Raw genomic sequence first — 20,168 nt, forward strand, 5'->3', positions numbered from 1 at the left:
GGGTTTTTTCATAGACCATGGCAAATTGCATAATGTGCAAGTGTTCTGTATCTTTCAAGTGCAAAAGCTGAAAGAAATACAACTGTCTGCGTTTAAACAAGACTTCAGTTAATCATAAGGCTAGAAGAGCCATATAAGAATTCCAAATTATTTTTCACAGGAATTTCAATTTCTATCATGAAATCATTTAGATCTAGGAGGTCTCTATTTTGCCCAGCACTACTGAAAATACAAAGATGCATGGTATTTTCCTTATACATCAAAGCTCTCAGAGTAAGTACTTAGCAGCAAAAGCATGGCAGCATCCAGCTAGCTCTTCTTACTCTCTTAACCAAAAACCTTTTGCAGACTTTCCTGTTTTCCCTTCTACAGTCAAATGGTTTTACTGTCTAACTCCTGTCCTGTTGATTTTTCAGGCTCTGAGGCTGCAGCTGTAGGTCTTCATCCAGGGCAGTGTATTTTGAAAGTTAATGGGAATAATGCAACACATGGAAATTATATGGAAGTTCTGGAGCACTTCACAGCCTACAGGACCAGACAACAGGAAGCACTGGTATGAGTACAAAACCTCAAAGGAAGTACACGAATTCCTGCCCTTCTTCTGTCCTCCCATTCTTCTGTGATTTTATGCTCACTAAATATGCAGAAAAACAATGTATGTGTGTCTCTCTTGACTTACTCCCAGGCTAAGGTCCTGGTGTAACCGAGGGAGCTGATTACAGTTGCCTGTAGGTGCAAAACATCTACAAATAGTACGTATGCCAATTCATGCACTGCATACAGTACTAGATACTATTAACTAGAAGTTCATCCAGATACTGGTCTAGATTTTATATTCTCTGAAGTTCAGAGGAAAGCTGGGGAAATCTTTGATATTTCAGCCAACTTAGAAGATAGAAAATCGGTATCTTTTGTACACCAAACATATAGAGATTGGGGATTTTTACTGAAGTCATAGCTGAAGCCTGTGTCTCTTGAAAGGGATTATACCAGTGGGTGTACAGAACACATGAAGATGCTGAAGAGGACAGAGTTCAGCAAGCGGCATCAACTGCGTATCTGAATGGCAGTCATCCTGGCTCCAGCAAAGAAGATTCATCACTGGAAGGAGGTGCAGAATTGGATCCCCTTCAAAACAGCCAACAGGAATCAGGTAAAGATTCTCCTGGGGGAAGGAAACCTAGGGATGATTCAGAAGCTTCAGGAAGGAAAACCACAGTAGAAATACAAAGTGTGATTATTATTGTAGGATATCTTTTGTCTTAGTAAAGCTTTGTCATAGAATGAGGTCTGCCAGAGGAAGTACTCTTGGGCTGCAGTTTGTTCAGGAGAAGAAAAATCTGAGATACATAGAAATAATATCCCTGTGTCTCTGATTCCACAAGAGAGTTTCTGATGTGAAAAGGCTCAGCATTTTTAGAATCATTTGGTAGCCCCTGCAAACCAGGAATATAATTTCATGTTTTAAGATGAAAGATTTTAAGTCACTTTGATCTGGAGCAAGTTTTCAGAGCATGTTACCACTGTATCAGCAAAGGGTGCGAGTGTATTTCCTCACACTTAGAAAAGTGTAACTCATAAAAACCATCGCTTTACTTTCATGTTGAGAGCTGATTTGGAAAAGTAGATGTTAGGGGAGAAGGCAGATTTCATCCAAGGGACCAAGCCTGGATTCTCTGAATGCCACTGGCAACTCCTCCAGGAACAGATGCACATCTGTGCGGATCTTGTCTAAGGTCAAGTGAGCCTGGTAATCCAGTGGTCAAACAGGGCAGCTCCGCAGCGGAACTGCTGGATCAGTGCCCTGTAGAGGCATGTGAGCAATTCTCTGGCAAATCTCAATCTACTATAACTTGCATCTGTTCTCTGGTGACAACAGCATTGCTGTGTGTAGAAAATGTTTTCTCCTCACCCCACCCCTGCCCTGCCATCCCACATTGTCTCTGCTGCTCTAAAACTATCTGGAGCATTTCCCAATATTGGACAGAAAAGTGGCAGTCTTCAGAGGGTCATTACAAACAAGACCCTGAGGTTCACATACTTCACTGTCCTCTGAAAGCTTCTGCTGGACTCTGTGTGTCTGAATGCTGAACAAAACTATAAGCAGTGTCCTGTGTGTGGACGTGTGCACGCACACATGGAAGAACATCAGAATGTGTGGACTGGAGCATGTGGATTCTCTGTCACCGTCTTCAGTAGTGGCCAACAGCAAATGCCTTCCTCCAGGATATCCTCCCAGCCTCTAGCAGCATTATTTAGTTCAGAGACTCCTGGATCCAAAGGTTGTGTCTGTGTGTCTTTGCATTTAATGATACCTCCCAACAGGTTTCCCTTCCCTATTCATGCCTGTGCTCAGATGTGCTCTCAGGTGCCTCTAATGACTTATTTTGGTTCCAGCCCAGTCACCACAGACCATCAGCTCTCCACTGGTGATTGGTGAAGAAACACCTCTCATCAGCCTGACTGTGGATAACACCCACCTGGAGCATGGGGTAGTGTATGAATATGTCAGCAGTGCAGGAATCAAATCCTTTGTCCTGGAGAAAATTGTGGAACCAAAAGGTTGCTTCAATCTCACTGCAAAGGTACTGGGAAATAAACATACATGGCCAGCTTCATTCCTAAACAGAACAGGGAAGCCAATAATGTAGGCATTTCTCTGGTCTTGGCTTGGCTTTTCAGATGAGGTAGCACTTGGGCTTCTCAACTCTGTGCTTAGTTTTCATCATTAGAATGCACCAAGTTATAATAGCTTGTTTGTATGAGCAAGTCAGCAACTGCTTCCATTCAGCTGTTGAGGTAGAGGGAGGGGAGCCATCAGCTCAAGATTAATATTTTCAGGCAAGCATCAGCTTTACCTTGGAAGAAAATCAAGAAGGTTTTTCCCCATCAGATAGGCTGGATGGGTCGCTGAAGGGATCGAGTAGAACTGCTGCTATTGGAAAGCAGCAGTGCACTTAGTATTTTGGTCATCCGTGACAGTAACGAGCTAATAGTAACTGTTTCTGTCACATCCCAGTAACGTTACTGTTCTGTCCCATGACGGTACCAGGGTAGGTAACCTTGACAGTGGATATTTTGATCCACTTGAATTAGTCTAAAAACTTTTGAGGAGTGTTTTATGACTCTGGGATTAGCCATGACGGTGGTTCTCAGGCGCTCATAAAGGCAGCTTGTTCTGAAGGCAGCTTTATTCAGCCATGACAGCATGGGGGCTTTGCCACTTACTCAGCTGTATTTTCCCTCGCTGTCAAGTCTCGTATCACTGACATCCTGTCTTTTTGTTCAGATTTTAGAGGCCTTTGCTGCAGAGGACAATCACTTCGTAAAGAATTGCAAAAGACTCATATCCCTGAGCAGCGCGGTGGCCACCATGCCCCAGTATGAATTCCGGCAAATCTGTGACACTAAGCTGGAAAGCATTAGCAGGAGGCTCACCAACTACCAAGAGGTACAACACTGCTGGTTATTAGTGAAGCCTCAAGATAGTACTTACTCTATTGTGATAACTTGGTCTTGGTGTTCTTTATTAATGAATCTCAACTGCTAGAGGTAGGTGTCCTAGAGGCATGAAAACAGTTGTTGAAATTGCAAGTTTTGAGGAAAAAGCCCTTATCTGTAAATCACTGCTTCCAGCTTGTCAGTGTGGGTTATATTTGCACATTCATTTCCAACATATCAGTGAATAAATATGACAACAGAATGATCAGTATCTGATTTGACATGAACATAAGTACAGTACATCACAGTGTAAACAAGCTGTGTGTGCCTTTTCTGTGCAGTTATCTCAGATATTTGCAAACAGCCTTAGAAGGTACAGCCAGTTGCTTTCAGTTATTGTTTTATGAGCTTTTTAAAAAAATGCAGTTTTCCAAGTGCAGCAGAAATGATGTGATTCTGGAACAGGAGGCAGGAAAAGGATCGTCTGTATTGCATCAGATTTTTTTTGCAAGTGAACTAGCACATGCTTGCTTTATTTCTCCCAGTTTGCAGATGACTTGAAAACAAAAGTGAGCCCAGCCTTCAAACAAGCCATCATGGAACCACATTCTCTCAACAGCATGGATTTCTGCCCCACCAACTGCCATATTAACCTCATGGAGGTGTCATACCCCAAAAACACTACCTCAGCAGGGAGGTCGTTCAGCATTCGCATTGGACGGAAACCCTCTATTATTGGTCTTGATCCAGAGCAAGGTGATAATTAACTTTCAGATCAAACTGATTTTATCTGCATAAAGAGCTGTGTCATTCCACTGCTCAGCAAGGTCAAAATAAGTTCCAAAGAAACAGTCTTGCCCTACTGTTGTAATGCCTTTAAGCAGAGAGAGGCTTCAGGTGAAATGCTTTTAATAGCAGTGTGGTCACCTCATGATAATGAAGTGTCCAGAGTAGTGTTTGCACTTGGCAGACGTGACTTACTGACTAGAAGTGAATGGGGGCTGATTATTGTGCTAGTGCTGTGAAGACAGGCTGAATTTGCAGGGGAAGATGGGAGTCAATCAGATTATAGTGCTGGGTTTTTTTTGTCATTACTAAATAAACTCCATTCACTGGAGGTGGTAACTTTACTCTGTCAAGAGGATCTGTTTTCTGATAAAAGCTGCTACATAGCATTTGTCCTACAACCTGATTATTTCAACATTTCTTCATCATGATCTCATCTAATATGCTTCTGGTTCATTGTCTTATGAAGGTCAGAGTGCAGGAATGTTTGGAAGAGACACAGGGAAGCACAGACTAACCAATCTTCCGAAGAATGGCACTGACCATTCAAAATGAAGTTGATAAAGAAGCCCTGCTTGCTTGAAGTTATTAAAATTCCATAGTATTTTTAATGCAAGCCAAGGTGGTGGTTAGCAACGTACCATGCCAAAGCTATCAGCATTTTTAAATGAAAAGGAACTTTATTTGTATTCTGTAAGGACCTAATCCTGTTTCTTTGTGTGTGTGTGTAAAGCTGGAATAATAACGCAGACTAACCCCTGAGAACCTGAATTCATTAACATTTCAACAAATGCTTTTAGATACTATCCATGTTGCCTATATATCTGTGGACAGTTGCTGTCATTACTTACATAATTTAAGCTGTTTCTGGATGCAGTAAATGCAAAAAAATCTAGTTGGCACACCAGGAAAAAAAACCCTTCTCTTTTTTTAAGGAATGTGTTTGTCATAAAATGTAATTATGTAAAATAATTCTGTGAAATCCTATTTTTTTCCTGTTAAAATTCCACCTATCTTAAACTAAATGTAACTAAACTTAAATCATTATTGGGATGGAGCAAGAAAAGTAATGAGAGCCGCACTAACTAGACCCTTCAATGTTCAGTAGGTACCTTAAATCCAGTCTCATATACTCAGCATTGCATCACCACCATGGCTGCACCATCCTGGAGATGTCTGACCCTAGAAGATGGAGATCTTGACAGCAGCTTTGGCCAGCAAAATGGAGGAGCAATTCAGGAAGAAAGGGGACTCAGTTTTCTGCTGAAACAGGAAGATCGGGAGATACAGGACTCCTACTTGCACCTTTTTAACAAACTTGACATTGCAGTGAAGGAAATGAAGCAATATGTCATTCAGATAAATAAGTGAGTAAAGCATCTGTATGCACTGCAGGGAGCAGTGCTGACAGAATGGAGGCACTGACCTCAGCCAGCCCGCTGTGCCTGTTGGCCCTGACTGTCAGACCCTTACACTCACCCCTTTGCGCAGACGCTTGTGTTACAGCTCCTTGCTGGCTGTGTGGAACTTATATATGTCCAGTCCACCAATGTATGTATTATTGTCTTTTGCTCCTCAAAGTCTACCTGAATTCAACGGCCACTCATTTGCTTACTATATATTCCAATATAAGAATCTGTTTGGTGCAAAGAGCAGGTTTGGAATTCCATATAGACATAATCCCTACACTTGAGATTTTGTCTGTTGTAAGGCAGGCTAAACAAAACTTGTGAATTCAGGCCAGTTTCTCTGGGGCACCTATGTTTTCCTTTCCTCTGTTTGTCTTTTTCTCATTGTGGATCTCCCAGTAATTCTAATGAAGGATTTGAGTAGTGTATTTGTGTATTGTGCAGCTTTGCTGGGAGGGGCTGCAGGGGTGATCTGTGCAGGAGGAGGCCATGACGTGCCCTAAGCTACTCACAGTCACTCCCAGGAATCTCAGTAACAAAAAGAACAGCCCATCACGCACCAGAAGTTCAACTGACTGGAATGCCTTGGCTCAATCATACTTAAAGAAGGGTGGTAGCTGCTGGGTAGAGCCAGTGAGCTGAGGCACTGCCTGAGAGGAGAAACAAGTGCCTTGGATGGAGGAAGTGAGGACTCTGGGAAATTAAACCCAGAGCTCTTTCAGGCCACGCTGGTTACAGTGATTAAACTATACTCTGTGGAGGTAGGGTACCTGTGGAAACGGGACCTTTTGTGAGCCAAGCTTCATGGATTTCAGTGAACCCCCTTTAGAACTTGCAGTTTCACGTACCTGTGGTCTACGCAGAATGCTGGCAAGGTTGCTTTTGATTTCACAGAGCTGAATTCCAGCCACATTCATTATACCCACCAGTCCCTGAGAGCTCTGTGTTCTTCTTCTGCAGACTTTTGTCCACCATAACAGAACCTACAGAAGGTGGTGCCTGTGAGCCACCATCTACTGAGGAGACATCTCCACCTTCCCTGGGAACAGAAGAGAGTGATCCTGACAAAGCCGAGCATGGTGGAATCAAGAAGGTCTGTTTCAAGGTTTCTGAGGAGGACCAGGAAGACTCTGGCCAGGACACAATGAGTTACAGAGACTCCTACAGGTTAGTGTAAAGATTGTGCCACTTTTCCCTTACTAATACAATGTTCTGAACTTCTAATCCACGTATAGATTCAACAAACAGGGTATTTCCCAGTCATTCAGTTATTCTATATTCACTTTCTAAAGTATTCACTAGCTATAGTTATTTCAGTACATTTATTGCCATGGAGATACAACCACAAACCTTCCCTCACAACAATGCCAGAAGGTTAATGCAATGCTTCTAGAAAATAGAATAAAATGAAATAAGTAGGTCTGGTGTGACTGTCCCTTTGTGTGTGGTGTAGCTGGAAAGCACAGCAGCACAGCAGAGTTTGCAGACTGCCTGGTCCTGTAACAGCCACTGTTGTAAGGGGATGTTTCCATTCAGTTCTGCAAACAATTTTCCCCAAAGTCTCAAGACTCTGAGAACCAGAAGTGGGCACTGAGGTTTTTGTTTTTAATGGGCCTTTGAAACCACAAATACAAATGTTTATTCAGGTGCCTCAAAATCTAATCTTTGGGACACGACTGACTGCTGCTTCTCCAGAAACGCTTGCTACCAAAGGAAATCTCAGACACTCCAAATGCATCTTTCCTTGGAGGAAATGTTTGGAAATTCAGCTTCAGAAGAAACAGAATAACAAGTTGCAGTCATGTCTGACCATTGCAGTTTTACATCCTTAATAGGCCATTCTTACACTTATAGTAATGTTGTAGGACTTTGCCTACACAAAGGAGTAAAGACACTTCACAGTGAGCTGGGAGGATTACTGTGACCTGCTATGGGCTTGTTTCTTTCCTTGCTATTGGTTTTGTGCTGGTACAAGTAATAAAATGTTACATTCATGCAGGGCTGCAGAAATTATGGGATCAGAGCAGTTTACATTGAAGGGTTTGCTGGAGCCCATGTGGTCCCTTGTCATTCAGAGCATATCCAACAAGACTGGGTTGCTCAGGGTGTTGTCCAGTTGAATACTGAACATCTCGAAGGGCAGCAAATACTAAGTCAGTAAAGAAACAGAAGCGGCACTCAGAATGTTGGGATCTGTGGCTTCTGTTTCTTGTGCCAGATTAAATCTGCACAGGTGCTCTTAAGGGTTTTATTGAAATGTGCTGCATTTCTTTTGTTGTTAGAATCCCATTTCTGAGCAGTTCAGTTGAAATGGCTAATTGAGGCTAATCTGTTCTGGGTAACAAAGTGACACCACAAACAGTCTCTGCGGGGCTGTCACTTGTTCATAAATTCTACACATAAATGTAAGATGAGATAGATTATTCTGTCTTATCTTTATTAGACAGAGGCAGAGAATTAAGCATATATTACAGATAATAGTTACTCAAGAGGCAGTAAAATGTGTTTTGATCTAAAAACTACTGAGGAGCTACAGAGCTCAGCAAATTACAGATAAGAAAAACACCTTGTTTACATTAGCTGTGCTGCTTTCTGTGGGATGATTTGGAGGTGTAAATCAAATGTCGCAAGGGTTCGTACTGCAGAGTAGTTACCCTAAGTATTAATCTTCTTCAGAAAATATACTTTTCTTTGATACTAGGTTTAACAAAGAACAGGCAAGAACCTTGATTGGGGTTCTTTGAATTGCTCTTTTTTCTCTCATTTCAATCTAAAATAAAAACAATCTGGAGAATTTTCTAGGCTTTGTTTCGGGCTTGCAGCATTAAAACCACTCGCACTTAATTGGAGGGGGGCTGAGATCTGCAGCTTTTTTGATTACCTTTATTAAGTTCTAGTTGGTGTAAAGTGAACTTTAAACAGGGGAGATTCATGCTAGAATTTTCCAGCTGTTCATGAGCCAGCACTGGTGTGAAGCCAAATGTAGTGACCCCTCTGCTTCCTGAGGTGGATTTAGGATCTGCAGTGCCCAATTCTCTGACAGTATAGATTCCTCAAATTTCCCCTCCACTCTCCAGAAGCTGTGCTGCTGCAGCTTCCATACAGGCTGGAGTTGGGTGATGCAATATCCTGAGGATTGGTAACGAATGTGGAGTTCAGTGGAGGTTCAATCTCATAGATTTTAATTATTTCTCCCCTACTCCACACTCATAGAGCATGTTCAGTGACATAACCCAGGTGAGGTCCACGGTGGAAAGCCCATTTTCATTATTTACAGGGTCCAGGTGACTACAAATGGAACAAGACATCCTCTTACAGTGCTAGCCCCAGAGGCTTTGCTTAATGGTTGTTCTGCATGTAATGGGCTTTCCTATATGGGTAACTGAATTAGTCTGGCGGATTGCAGTGTTAATAAAACCAGAATAATGGTATATCAGGGACAGCTTTTTTCTATCACCTTTTTTGCCTTTCTTTCTAGTGAATGTAACAGTAACCGGGACTCAGTGTTGTCGTACACCAGTGTGCGCAGCAACAGCTCTTACCTGGGCAGCGATGAGATGGGATCAGGTGAGTGCACTGTGTAGGTTATGTGCATCTCTCTCACACCAGACCCCCAGCAGAGCTGATAGGTCTTTGCTGATTATAAGCACTTGCATGTTTCAGCTGCAAATGCGGTTTCTTCAAAACTAATCAAAGGAACATAAGAGATTTGTTCGTTCTCTAATAAACTACAGTGAATTTGGAGTATGGAAGAGGTACTAGGCAGGGCTAAGCTTCCTTACTTATCGGGCATTTGCATTATAAGAAAACCATTAATATTTTATCTATGAATTACAGATAAAGCAGCATCATTTTCCACCCTTCACAGTGTGAAGGTGTGCTTGTGTCTCACGTGGCCTCATCTCAGATTATGTTTGTAAAGTTAAGAGCTTTTCATCTTTCCTTTATTAGGAGATGAGCTTCCCAATGATATGAGGATTCCTTTAGACAAGCAAGACAAACTTCATGGCTGTCTGGAACATCTGTTTAACCAGGTATGTAAAGCATTACTCTTACTCAGAATTACTTCATCAGTATCAATACAAGAAATTGGAAGTATCACATTGTTTAATTAAATCATAATTTGAGGGAAGGCAAGTTATCAAGATTTTGGGGTATGGTGTAAGCTAGTGTGCTGTCGGGCAGTTGAAGGAATTGGTCTTGTCAATACTAAGTTCCCTTCTGTGATTTAAGGAAAGTTGACCTGCCTTACCTCAGGCATTAGACTAAGGGGAAAAAAGGAGAAGGCAAACAAAATTCTAGTACCTTGTATGGTCTAAATGGGTCACATTTACTGATCTCAGGAGAGCCCTCACGTGTTTACACATCTATATAGATGTATAGCACCAGATAACACTGACTGGAAATGTTCCAATTATAGGTTGACGCAATCAATGCACTTCTAAAAGGACCAGTAATAACTAAGGCCTTTGAAGAAACCAAGCACTTTCCAATGGACCACAGTTTGCAAGGTAGAGAAAAAGGCTGATTGTATTGAACAATGTTGTTTGCTAGGACTTAAGAGCTTAACATGAGTGCACGTATGTTGTGTGGCCACACAGAGTTACATCAACAGCAGGTGTGAGTCTGACCATTGAAATGTTGCATCCTTAGAAGGTCATTTTCATATGATTTCCTTTGGGAAACACAGGAACACTTTTCTGGTAGATGCAGCTGAATCCTCACAGCTCTTTCACAAGTCTCCAAATCTATCCTTTGATGTAAACAGCGGATCACAGATCTGTATCAGCAGATACCATCTCAAAAGGTACAGGGTGAGATAGGTCAGGTACAAGGTAAATGAGCACTCTGATAAGGTGATGAGGGGCTGACCACTGTAGATCTGAGGCACCAGATGGTTCTGTCTGAGTTTGCTTAATGACTTACTCTGCTTCAGCTGGATAACTGCCAGAGTAAACTCATCCTCACATGACACGTATTTTGAAAACAGATTCCCATAGAGAGCAAATGATACCCTGTTTCCTTTTGCCTCAGGGAGCACCATGAGACTTTAGTCCTAATGGTTTGGGGGCCCAGGATGTGGTTTCTTCTCTCACTGAAATACACAGGACTTTGTTTTCTGAGCATTTGCTGCATTTCCTTTCCCACTTGAAATCTGAAATATTTCCTGCTATTCCTACTGCACTTCAGGTGCTGTAGTCACAAGCAGAGAGCTGCTGCTTTTTCCTTCTGACTCCAGAAATTGAGTTCTGTTACATGAACTCATTTCTACAAACACATTCATGTTTATGTAGCGTATCTGTTAGTCTTCCCATTCACTGTTTGAATGAAGTGAAGAAATAACAGACCCTTCCTTTATTTTATTTTGCTTAAACAGAGTCTCATTTATTAAAACTAGATCAAGTACACTGCAAGAGTCTTTTCATTAAGTGATGATCCCACCTTCACCACACTAAGGAACACAGGCACCCTGCTTATGTTCAGCTGGAATCCTGGCCTCAAGTGGTTGTTTAATAGCTGCCGTGAACATCCATCCATTCAGTGATGGATGGGGATTTGAATGCTGTTTGTCCTGTTCATGAGCAGTGTCATTGGCACAGTCTTTCTCTGTTTCTCTGTCTGCTTACACATTTTATCACTAACAGTGGGGTAGTTGGCTTAGCTACATAGCTAAGTCACGGAGAATCAATCTTCTACTCTGTAATTAAATAATATGCTTCCATCAGGTGAAAGAAAGCAGGATATTTCATAACTTTTCATCAGTATTACGGGATGTGACAGCTGCAGTCAAAAGGCTGATCTGATTCTGCGCAGCCAGAGTCTCTGGATGTACCCAGAGTTGCCTCATGCACATTTTTAAAGGCAGAGAAAATGGCACAGAATTCTGTGCTGTGGGAGTGGTGCAGAGCTCCCCTCACTGTGCCTGTGGTCACCCATGTCCGTAACTTGTAGTCCACACACTGACAACTGTGCTAGGAAACTGCTGATTGTGAGATTTTAGGAATAGTCTTCTTTCCTTCCATATTAGAACTATTTAAGAACCTTTTTCATTCAAAATCATTGCTATTTATAAGGTATCTCTGCTTTCAACTGTATATACGCTATAACTGATAAGCCACTCTTAGCTCTGTAGCATTTCCTCAGTGGCTAATGAGCTCCATTTTTCCTAGAATTTAAACAGAAGGAGGAAACCACAGTAAGGTGCCGGAATAATATTCAAGCCAGCATTCAAGAAGATCCATGGAACCTTCCACTGCGCATCAAGAACCTTGTTGAAATCATACAGAAGCATGTGGAAGGTCTGTAAATAAGAAAGAAAAAGTTTGTTATTGGCTTCAGGGAGAAAAGATCTTGATCTAATCAAGCCCATCAGTTCAGTTTATCATTGTATCATCTCCACTGGTAATAAGGCTGTGCAAGGATCTAGAGAACAGGCAGAACAGGTTACTGCTTGCAGAGTCCCAGTACCCTATGGTAAAATCTCACCTGTGCAGCAATTCCAAAGAACTTTCTCTCCCTTACTTTATTTCACCAGCCCATTCAGACAGAATGGTATCAGACTGATCTATTCCCCGTGCTTTTTGTACCCTTTTTAGAAAATAGATTCCAAAATGAAATGAATGCTAATCAGATACTGCAGCATCTTAAACCATTGCAGCCTGGGTGAACTGGAACAGGAGCTCATCTGATGTTTACAGTCCAGTTCAAAGCTCAACAGAAATCACCTCCTTAGGGATACATCCACATGCAATTTGCTTCCAATAATTCACAGCAGTTAGCAGAGCATTTAGCCTGTAAAGCTCTTAGATTTACACTTTGTTTCTTTCTCAGTCATTAACATCTGTATAAGGACTACTAGAGTAAAGAGAAATGGGCGTGTGGGGGCCAAGCATTGTGGGGAATGAGGAGACTGTTAATCAAATGCACTAAAATCTCCCTTAGATCATGTTGACCACAGCATTCTCTTTCTTCACTATTCTAGATGGGAAGAACCAGCTGCTCCTGGCCCTGTTAAAATGCACAGGTAAGGGGCTCTGATTTGTTACGAAACATCATACATACACAAGTCCCTAAAACTTGCACGTGCATGCATGTGCATACATAAGAATGTTATGTTCTTCCGTAACATTTAGGTTTTTCCCTGGCATTTTATGCTAACATTTCTCATGCTCTGTACCTAGGGCAACCTTCCCATGCATGTGACATCTGTTCTTCAGTTTACATGATTTCAGTCACTGCAAGCTGCTTGTTGTTACCTGCCTGGTCACTGATGTTTCTTTCACGAGCACTGTTTTTCTTTTACTGTCTTCATTTTTTCTGTTGTACAATCCCTCTTCCCAGATGGCCCTTACTGTTTCCTGCTGTGGTGAGAACATGCAGCAAAAATGAGACCTATTGCACAACTTTCTGTGAGACTGGACTCTGTCAGCTTTCCAAACTGAGCAGGCGCGTTAGGCATCAGAACTGTGTATGCTGAAAGAACAGCCAGAAGCAGACTAAGAAACCTGTGTGTGCAGCAGCACCTAAAATGCACCATGAACATCATCAATCTGTTACCATGTGCAAAACATTGTGCTCATAGCTCAAGGAAAAAGCCTTTCCCAGGGGTAAATGTGTGGTCTTGTAATCGAAACACCTACTTCGTGTAGTTTTGTTTGAAAATGAGGTAACAACTAGATGGAGTAGGCTGTTACTTCACTGTGCCAGACATGATTCTCAAGTCTGCACAGAATGATGATGCAAGATTTGTGTGGCTCTCAGTCACCTCTTGGCTACTGCCAGAGCTGGTCTGTGAGTCCATCCAGATCAGTCTGTGGCATCAGTCTCGTGGCTATGGAGGCTGGTTTTACTGATGGCAACTGCAATGACTCCCAAAGCCTCTACCTGTGCCCCATCTGCAGCATTTCCATGGACATCCTCTGGAAAGAATGGAGAAGTTGGTGGCACTGAACTGGCCATAGCAGCTTTATGGCACCAGGGATTCCCTTGCCTTGAGGGCAGCCCTGATCTCTCTTTACCATACTTCTAGCAGCACAGAGGTGTGCTGCTGGAGGACTGGTTGTCCTTAGGTTGAGAATATGGCCCAGAGCCTGGCGTGTCCTGGTGGTCTTCAGTGCTTTATAAAAATAATGCAGATCTTCAAAGCCCCTGGGGGATGTTCAGCCTCTTTCTCTGGGGAACACTGCCTTGATGAGAGACTGCTGTGCTGCCGTGCCCGCTGGAGGAGCCTGGGGTGCCTGGGAGGGAGCTTGTCACTTATTCATGTGCCTCTTTGGCCTGCAGTCCCCTTAAGTGTGACGAGGTTGCTGTGACCAGCAGCATGTGGCTGCCTGGCAGGCGAACTGGAAGCAAAGTTAACATGGGGGAAATTCTCCCAGGAAACATAAACCAGTTGGTACCGTATGGACAGGCCCAGTTAATGTATTAAGCATATGGGAAGCCCACAAAATACAGATGGATGGGGGAAGATGAATCTCTAATAGCCCAGGAGAGAAGTAATGGCAGAGACTTTCTTTCAAGAATTCTCTTGCTTCTGTAAACATAAAAAGAAGGGAATCGGTCCAGACATGGCACAAAGGAGGTACAGCTCTTCCCAGTCAGAAGAATGAGCTTGCAGATGGCAGAGGTAATAATAAACAGTCAAGTGGACTAGAAAATGTTCAGCATGCATGTACTCTAGCTGTGCTGTCTTTATCCACCCACCCAGGTTGCACAGCAAGAAGAGGTTATCTGTTAAGTCTGTGCAAAGCTACAGCAGAAGCCAAATGTCTCCCATACACAAACTGCTGCTTTGGCAGTGACATTAAAGGCCAGTGTTCTCATGACTTCTTTGTGCTCTTCTCCCCTTCTCTGGCAGATACTGAGCTACAGCTGAGACGTGATTCCATCTTCTGTCAGTCTCTCGTGGCTGCTATTTGCACCTTCTCAGAGCAGTTACTGGCTGCTCTCAACTATCGATACAACAACAATGGAGAGTATGAAGAGAGCAGCAGAGACGCCAGCAGAAAATGGCTGGAACAGATAGCAGCCACGGGTGTTCTACTGAACTACCAGTCTCTCCTCTCCCCTGCTGTGGTAAGATGAAGAGCTGTGCCCCCCTTGGGTCCACTCACACTTGCTGTATGCATCCCTGCCACTCACAGCACAGCCAGAGCCCTTCATTCTAGCAGCGTGTGTAGCCTCTCACTACAGCAACCTCTGGAGATTCCTGCTGCTGACAACTATGTACCAATATTCCACATCCCATCATTTTCATCTCCTCGCAAATACTGGACCCACTGTCACACTAGAACACTATAGGAATCTGCCTGCCTTCCTGTTTGGAGTAATGCTGCTGCACTTAGGGAGGTTTTACTACTCAGCACATGGTGATGCATGTGTGGCCTGCCATCTCCTGGTAGAAACACACATTGCCACAAATAGGTGGAAGAGCTCTGATTATTTCAAGAGTTCAAGACAATATGAAAAGCTAGGCTTTTGTTGATTCCTGTACTTGGTACCTGTATAAATGCTTAGAAAAAAGGAGCATAAAAAAGGCAAGTTGCTCTGACATAATAGAGAAGAGACCTTTTTTTTTTAAATACACAATCCAAACTTTATCCATGTGTAACTGCTGTTTCCTTACGCTGTGTGGAATGGGTGGACATTTATTTCACAGTGACCAGTACGCTTTTTCCTTTCCCATTTGTAGGTACAGAGTAAAGTTTGGAGAAAGAGATCCTTTCAAACTTACTCCTTAAACCTCTCTGCTCTCTGTGAATTGCATCAAATGACATCTCAGCAAAGAGTAGCTGAATTTGTATCACAATGTTAGAGCCATTAGTAATTACCTGGCTGGGACTGAGTTGATGGAAAGCAACACATTCTATTCTAGGTCTCCTGAACCAAAGCATGCCCAGAAAAACTCTACCTTCCTGCCATTAATCTCGCTCTGGCAGATCACAACCTGTTTATATCTGTTTCTTTGCTCTACAGAAGGAGGAGCGCACTATGCTGGAAGACATCCAGGTTGCTCTGACTGAATTGGACAAAGTTGCCTTCTATTTCAAGCAGCTGGATGAAAGTCTTGTAGCAAGTGAGTAGTCTCTGTTTCTTTGAAGCTCTCTTTTTCTCATTTGTTTTATGGGTTAATATTCTCCATGACTATAAAGCCTCTGCAGCATTGTTGCATTTTCTCAGCAAACACACAGCATAAACCACAGGACTGATATCACAGGATGCTGGTTGCATGTTCTGTGATTTGTAACTATGGTCTGTTACCTCACCTGTGTGATTACACACACGGGGAGGGATGGGAGACTCTGAGCAGTTCCTGATGGATGTGTGTAATTCACCATCATCTAAGGTAGAAGGACTGTCCCTCCCAGCCCTTTTGTGTCCTGTCCCCTCTCCTGCCACATCTCTCTCCAAGTTTTCTGACTACGAGATGCCATGAAACAAGGTGGAATTTCAGTTATTAACCATGTTTGTTGTATTGGTGTCAAACACCATGCCAGGTCATGCAAACTGTGTATCTTATAAAGTGTGATATTTCAGAGCCTGCATTCTCTCAGTAAAGGCTCTCCCTTAAGCATCTCATGGTGGAGATGTGAAATGTCATTAGATAATTCAGCAAGCTCAGATAGCAGTGGTTTCGCATTTCTCCTGCTGTGGTAAAGCAGCCAGTGTTTTATCTTTATTTCTCCAGATACTCATGTCTTCTACCACATCGAAGGAAGTCGCCAGGCCTTGAAGGTTATCTTTTATCTTGACAGCTACTACTTCTTCAAACTGCCTTCTCGATTTCAGAATGGGGGAAGCTTGAAACTGCACATGGTGCTCTTTACAAAAGGTGTCTATAAAAAGCTTTCTTGAGAAAAATAAGCTATCTGATAATGTTAAAAGACTCAAAGAATGACCATAAGTTGTTAACATAATGCAGCTGAGAACTGCAGACCTATTTAAGAAGCAGATGCTTCTATTCTAGGAAGACCTGGGGAGATATTAGAATTAGATGCATATATAAGAACAAGATATGCCTGTTTAGGACTTTTTTATGCCTTCCTGTAACTGCCATAGAGACATTGATATGGACAATCTGATCTACTATGGTATCAGATGTTCCTAGGCCACAGAGAAGTGCTTGTCAAAGTATATACTATGGCAGAATCATCTGGGCTAGATAGAAGTTGGCTTGATAAGCAAATGTTCACACCAAAATACAGTACTGGAAATTTCCTTCCAGGGGTTGCTATGTGGAATAATTGCTGTGAGGTGGTACTGTGTTTTGTGAAGCTCACCTTAGGATGCTACCACTATATTCCAATACTGGGAAAAGCATTAAATTTATGCAGTAACAGAATCAGCCTTGATGTGGTCCAGCAGTCATTTGCTGGGCAGTGAGATGATATAAATAAATTATTAAAATGAAAACTCATAGGTTTAGTAAAATGTTGTCTTTTTCAGCTCTGGAGAGTACAGAGGGGCAATCACAACTGGCTGGCTCACCTCTAGAAGAACTTCCACAGCAAATTAATAGTATTTCACTTGACAAAGTGCAGCAATACTACCGTAAACTCAGGTATTTCACACTTCGCCTTTGCCTTAAAAGACATTGAAAGAACACTCCTTGCTAAGGACCTTAACATTTAATGAAAAGGAGATTCTGGGGATGGTGATTTCTGTACAAATACTGGTTTTGGAGCTCCTCATTGTGTGGGAAACTTGTTTTCTTCCTAGAGTTAAGCTTGTTCTGAAGCAGCACACTGTATAGGATCAAATTCCCATCTTATTGAACTGCAGAATTTTGTGCAGAGCTAAAATTACATAAAAAAGGGGATTTGGAATATTTTAGTACAGACTCAGTAAATTTCTGCTATCAAAATGGTGCTTCGGTAAGAAAGCAGATCTTGAAGTACAGGATTTCTGGCATAGCCTTCCCAGCTGTTTGGTACATGATAGTATATGATGTTATATATGTATGTGCTACAAATAAGACTCGCCAACTAATGGCGTCCTTGCTGGCCTTTTTCCAGGACATTTTACCTAGAGAGATCAAATTTGCCCACTGATTCCAACACTACTGCAGTGAAGATTGACCAGGTATTGTTACTGTGTTTATTTCTACAACGCATTCTCTCACATCTCTCAGTCCAGTGGTGGGATACCCATTCAGGTGACCTGTACAAACCCAAACATCCTTTAAAGAATGTTCCATACCCTAAAAAAGTGATGTGAATTTCTCTGAAGCTTGGCTACAGTTCATTTGTTTAGAAGAAACTGTGCAGAAGCAGGGCAGACACAAACCCCTTAACTTCGGAACTAATGAGACTCCATATTGTCCTGACTGCCCCTGCTAAAGACGGCATCTAATCTTAGACAGAATGAGTTAATTGTCCTCTATAGAAGAAGCCTACAGGAAAACAGCATGTCCCAACATCCCATGTAAAGGCAGTCTAACCGGGGCAGGTGCCATATGTGAAGATATGCTTGTAAGGCATTAAATGCTACTTTAGGGAAGACAAAAAAAATCAGACTAGCTTTGCAGTTGTAATATACAGTGTATAAACAGCCTATGGGAGTGGTGATAATTGCAGAAAACAGCCCCAAGCTTAAGCAATTGTATTTTTGCACTTCCAAGTTCATATATATTCTAAATAGTTGTTCCTGTGTGGCAGTTACTCTGGTGTAGATGACTGTGCTTAGACACAGGATAAAGAACTGCATATGCCTTTATAACTGAAGGTGTAAGTATGCCACTGATGCATTTTATTATTGCTTTGTTTTAGCTTATTCGTCCCATTAATGCAATGGATGAGCTCTGCAGGCTGATGAAGTCCTTCATTAATACAAAACCAACACAGTCAGGATATTCCAGCAGTAACACATCAGGAGCAGGCCTGCTACCCATATCTTCTGAGCTGTGTTACCGACTTGGAGCCTGTCAGATCACCATGTGTGGCACTGGGATGCAGAGGTTTGATTTAAGAAGCCTTTGTGGTAGTGCTGAGAACTTGGTCCTTTCTAGAAATTTGAGCAATATATTTGATTCTGTGCAAAGCAATAGGAAGGTAGATCATAAGGCAATATAATAAGGACCTGAAGCTACTGCCATCTTTACATTAGAACAGGCTGTGACTTTTAATACTTAATAATTGTATTGACACACAATCTTACGTTTCAGTGCATCAGCCAATGCAGCTGAGTGATCTCACTGCATGTTGCTTTCAGTCCACGCTGCCTTCAGTCACACCCTGAAAATGGAGGAAGTTGCTCAAAAAGACCTTTTGAATCTTGGTCAAAAATAGCTTTAGAATCTTGGTGTGTGCAACGATTGGTTCTGAACACACCACTGCTCTTTCAGTGTCTCAAAACCACTGAGTAAAGGAAAGATGGATTTGAGAACAACTTTATACGAATTGATGCAGAAGAGCAGGGAAAGAAAGCCTTGTAGTAACTGCAATATCTGGGTGTAACAAAGACTGGGCATGCACTAATTTCCTAAGTAAAAAACCCTAAAAAAGTAAATATAAGAACAGCAGCTAATGGAAGTTATGTACAGGACACTTACCTGTTAAGTATATCTATTTATAAATTTTAAATATGATCTGTGATTGAGTATCTATCTCCTGTCCCCATGTTCAGGAGTACATTGAGTGTGTCCCTGGAACAAGCAGCCATACTGGCGCGAAGTCACGGACTTCTGCCCAAGTGTATCATGCAAGCTACAGACATCATGAGGAAGCAAGTAAGTATCTGGCTGTGTGTCTGCTGCATGCCACTGGTTTTGTTCCAGTAACATCCAGTTTATTTCAGTGGGGCACTGTATTTTGTACACTGCAAACCCATATAGCCAAACTTCTGTGTCTGAAGAGCTACACATATATTTGACAGGAATAAATTAAGTTTTGCATGTACAGCCATTCGAGCAATTAAAGTATAGGCCTCAGTCTACGTTATTTAAAGTGTATGTCTTGATGGTTAGAGAGGTTATGCAGCATATTCAGGACAATTTCTGTATTTAAAAAAACTGAGTCTCAGTCACAGTGTTAAATAGCAGAAATTCCCTAGTGTCAGACAGGCGTGCTTGTAAAGTGCTTTGGGACTAATTCCATCTTTTAAGTAAACACAGATGACTAATGTATCCACCCAATGGATTCCAAATCTTCTACAAGTAGTTAATGGATTCGCAAATAGAAACCATACTCCCATTATAATATTTTCCCCTAAGGATCAGATGCTTTATCGATACTGTCAGTGCCATAAATCCTCTGTTTCCTTAGGGACCAAGGGTTGAAATTTCTGCCAAGAATCTGAAAGTGATGGACCAAATGCCACAGTGTGCACCTCGGTAGGTTATTATGCATCATGCATTTTATCTGAGTGCTGGGTTTATGTTTCTGTAACAATTGGGGCGTTTCTGTTACAACCAAAGATCTCCTTAGTAGCAGTAGGAAAAAAAGAAAAAAGTCCTGGTTTCTTTCTCACTGTACTGAGTGCTCTGTAGATTAATCAGCTTTGCTGCTTACCATTTGCAGATCATTAACTTCAAAG

At 42.1% G+C, this 20,168-nt stretch overlaps 1 protein-coding gene across 3 annotated transcripts in view; it reads left to right on the forward strand.

The window, feature by feature from the left end:
* PREX1 (phosphatidylinositol-3,4,5-trisphosphate dependent Rac exchange factor 1) overlaps window positions 1-20,168 on the forward strand; it is a 150,814-nt gene that overhangs the window by 127,606 nt on the left and 3,040 nt on the right. For 2 of the 3 annotated variants that reach the window (XM_057432139.1, XM_057432142.1), the window contains exons 20-39: window positions 417-553; window positions 982-1,153; window positions 2,398-2,585; window positions 3,290-3,451; window positions 3,987-4,197; window positions 5,333-5,594; window positions 6,597-6,803; window positions 9,115-9,203; window positions 9,588-9,670; window positions 10,057-10,147; window positions 11,807-11,935; window positions 12,619-12,660; window positions 14,494-14,711; window positions 15,612-15,711; window positions 16,324-16,467; window positions 17,082-17,196; window positions 17,651-17,717; window positions 18,404-18,591; window positions 19,260-19,362; window positions 19,898-19,965. In XM_057432139.1, the coding sequence (XP_057288122.1) occupies window positions 417-553; window positions 982-1,153; window positions 2,398-2,585; window positions 3,290-3,451; window positions 3,987-4,197; window positions 5,333-5,594; window positions 6,597-6,803; window positions 9,115-9,203; window positions 9,588-9,670; window positions 10,057-10,147; window positions 11,807-11,935; window positions 12,619-12,660; window positions 14,494-14,711; window positions 15,612-15,711; window positions 16,324-16,467; window positions 17,082-17,196; window positions 17,651-17,717; window positions 18,404-18,591; window positions 19,260-19,362; window positions 19,898-19,965 (2,776 nt within the window). The remainder of the gene's footprint in view (window positions 1-416; window positions 554-981; window positions 1,154-2,397; window positions 2,586-3,289; window positions 3,452-3,986; window positions 4,198-5,332; window positions 5,595-6,596; window positions 6,804-9,114; window positions 9,204-9,587; window positions 9,671-10,056; window positions 10,148-11,806; window positions 11,936-12,618; window positions 12,661-14,493; window positions 14,712-15,611; window positions 15,712-16,323; window positions 16,468-17,081; window positions 17,197-17,650; window positions 17,718-18,403; window positions 18,592-19,259; window positions 19,363-19,897; window positions 19,966-20,168) is intronic. The other variant, XM_057432140.1, reaches the window with a different exon arrangement.

This window comes from Pezoporus wallicus, unplaced genomic scaffold (genome assembly GCF_028554395.1).
Source record: "Pezoporus wallicus isolate ANWC-B61680 ecotype Strahan unplaced genomic scaffold, APGP_CSIRO_Pwel_v1 contig_10810, whole genome shotgun sequence".
NCBI lineage: Eukaryota > Metazoa > Chordata > Aves > Psittaciformes > Psittacidae > Pezoporus > Pezoporus wallicus.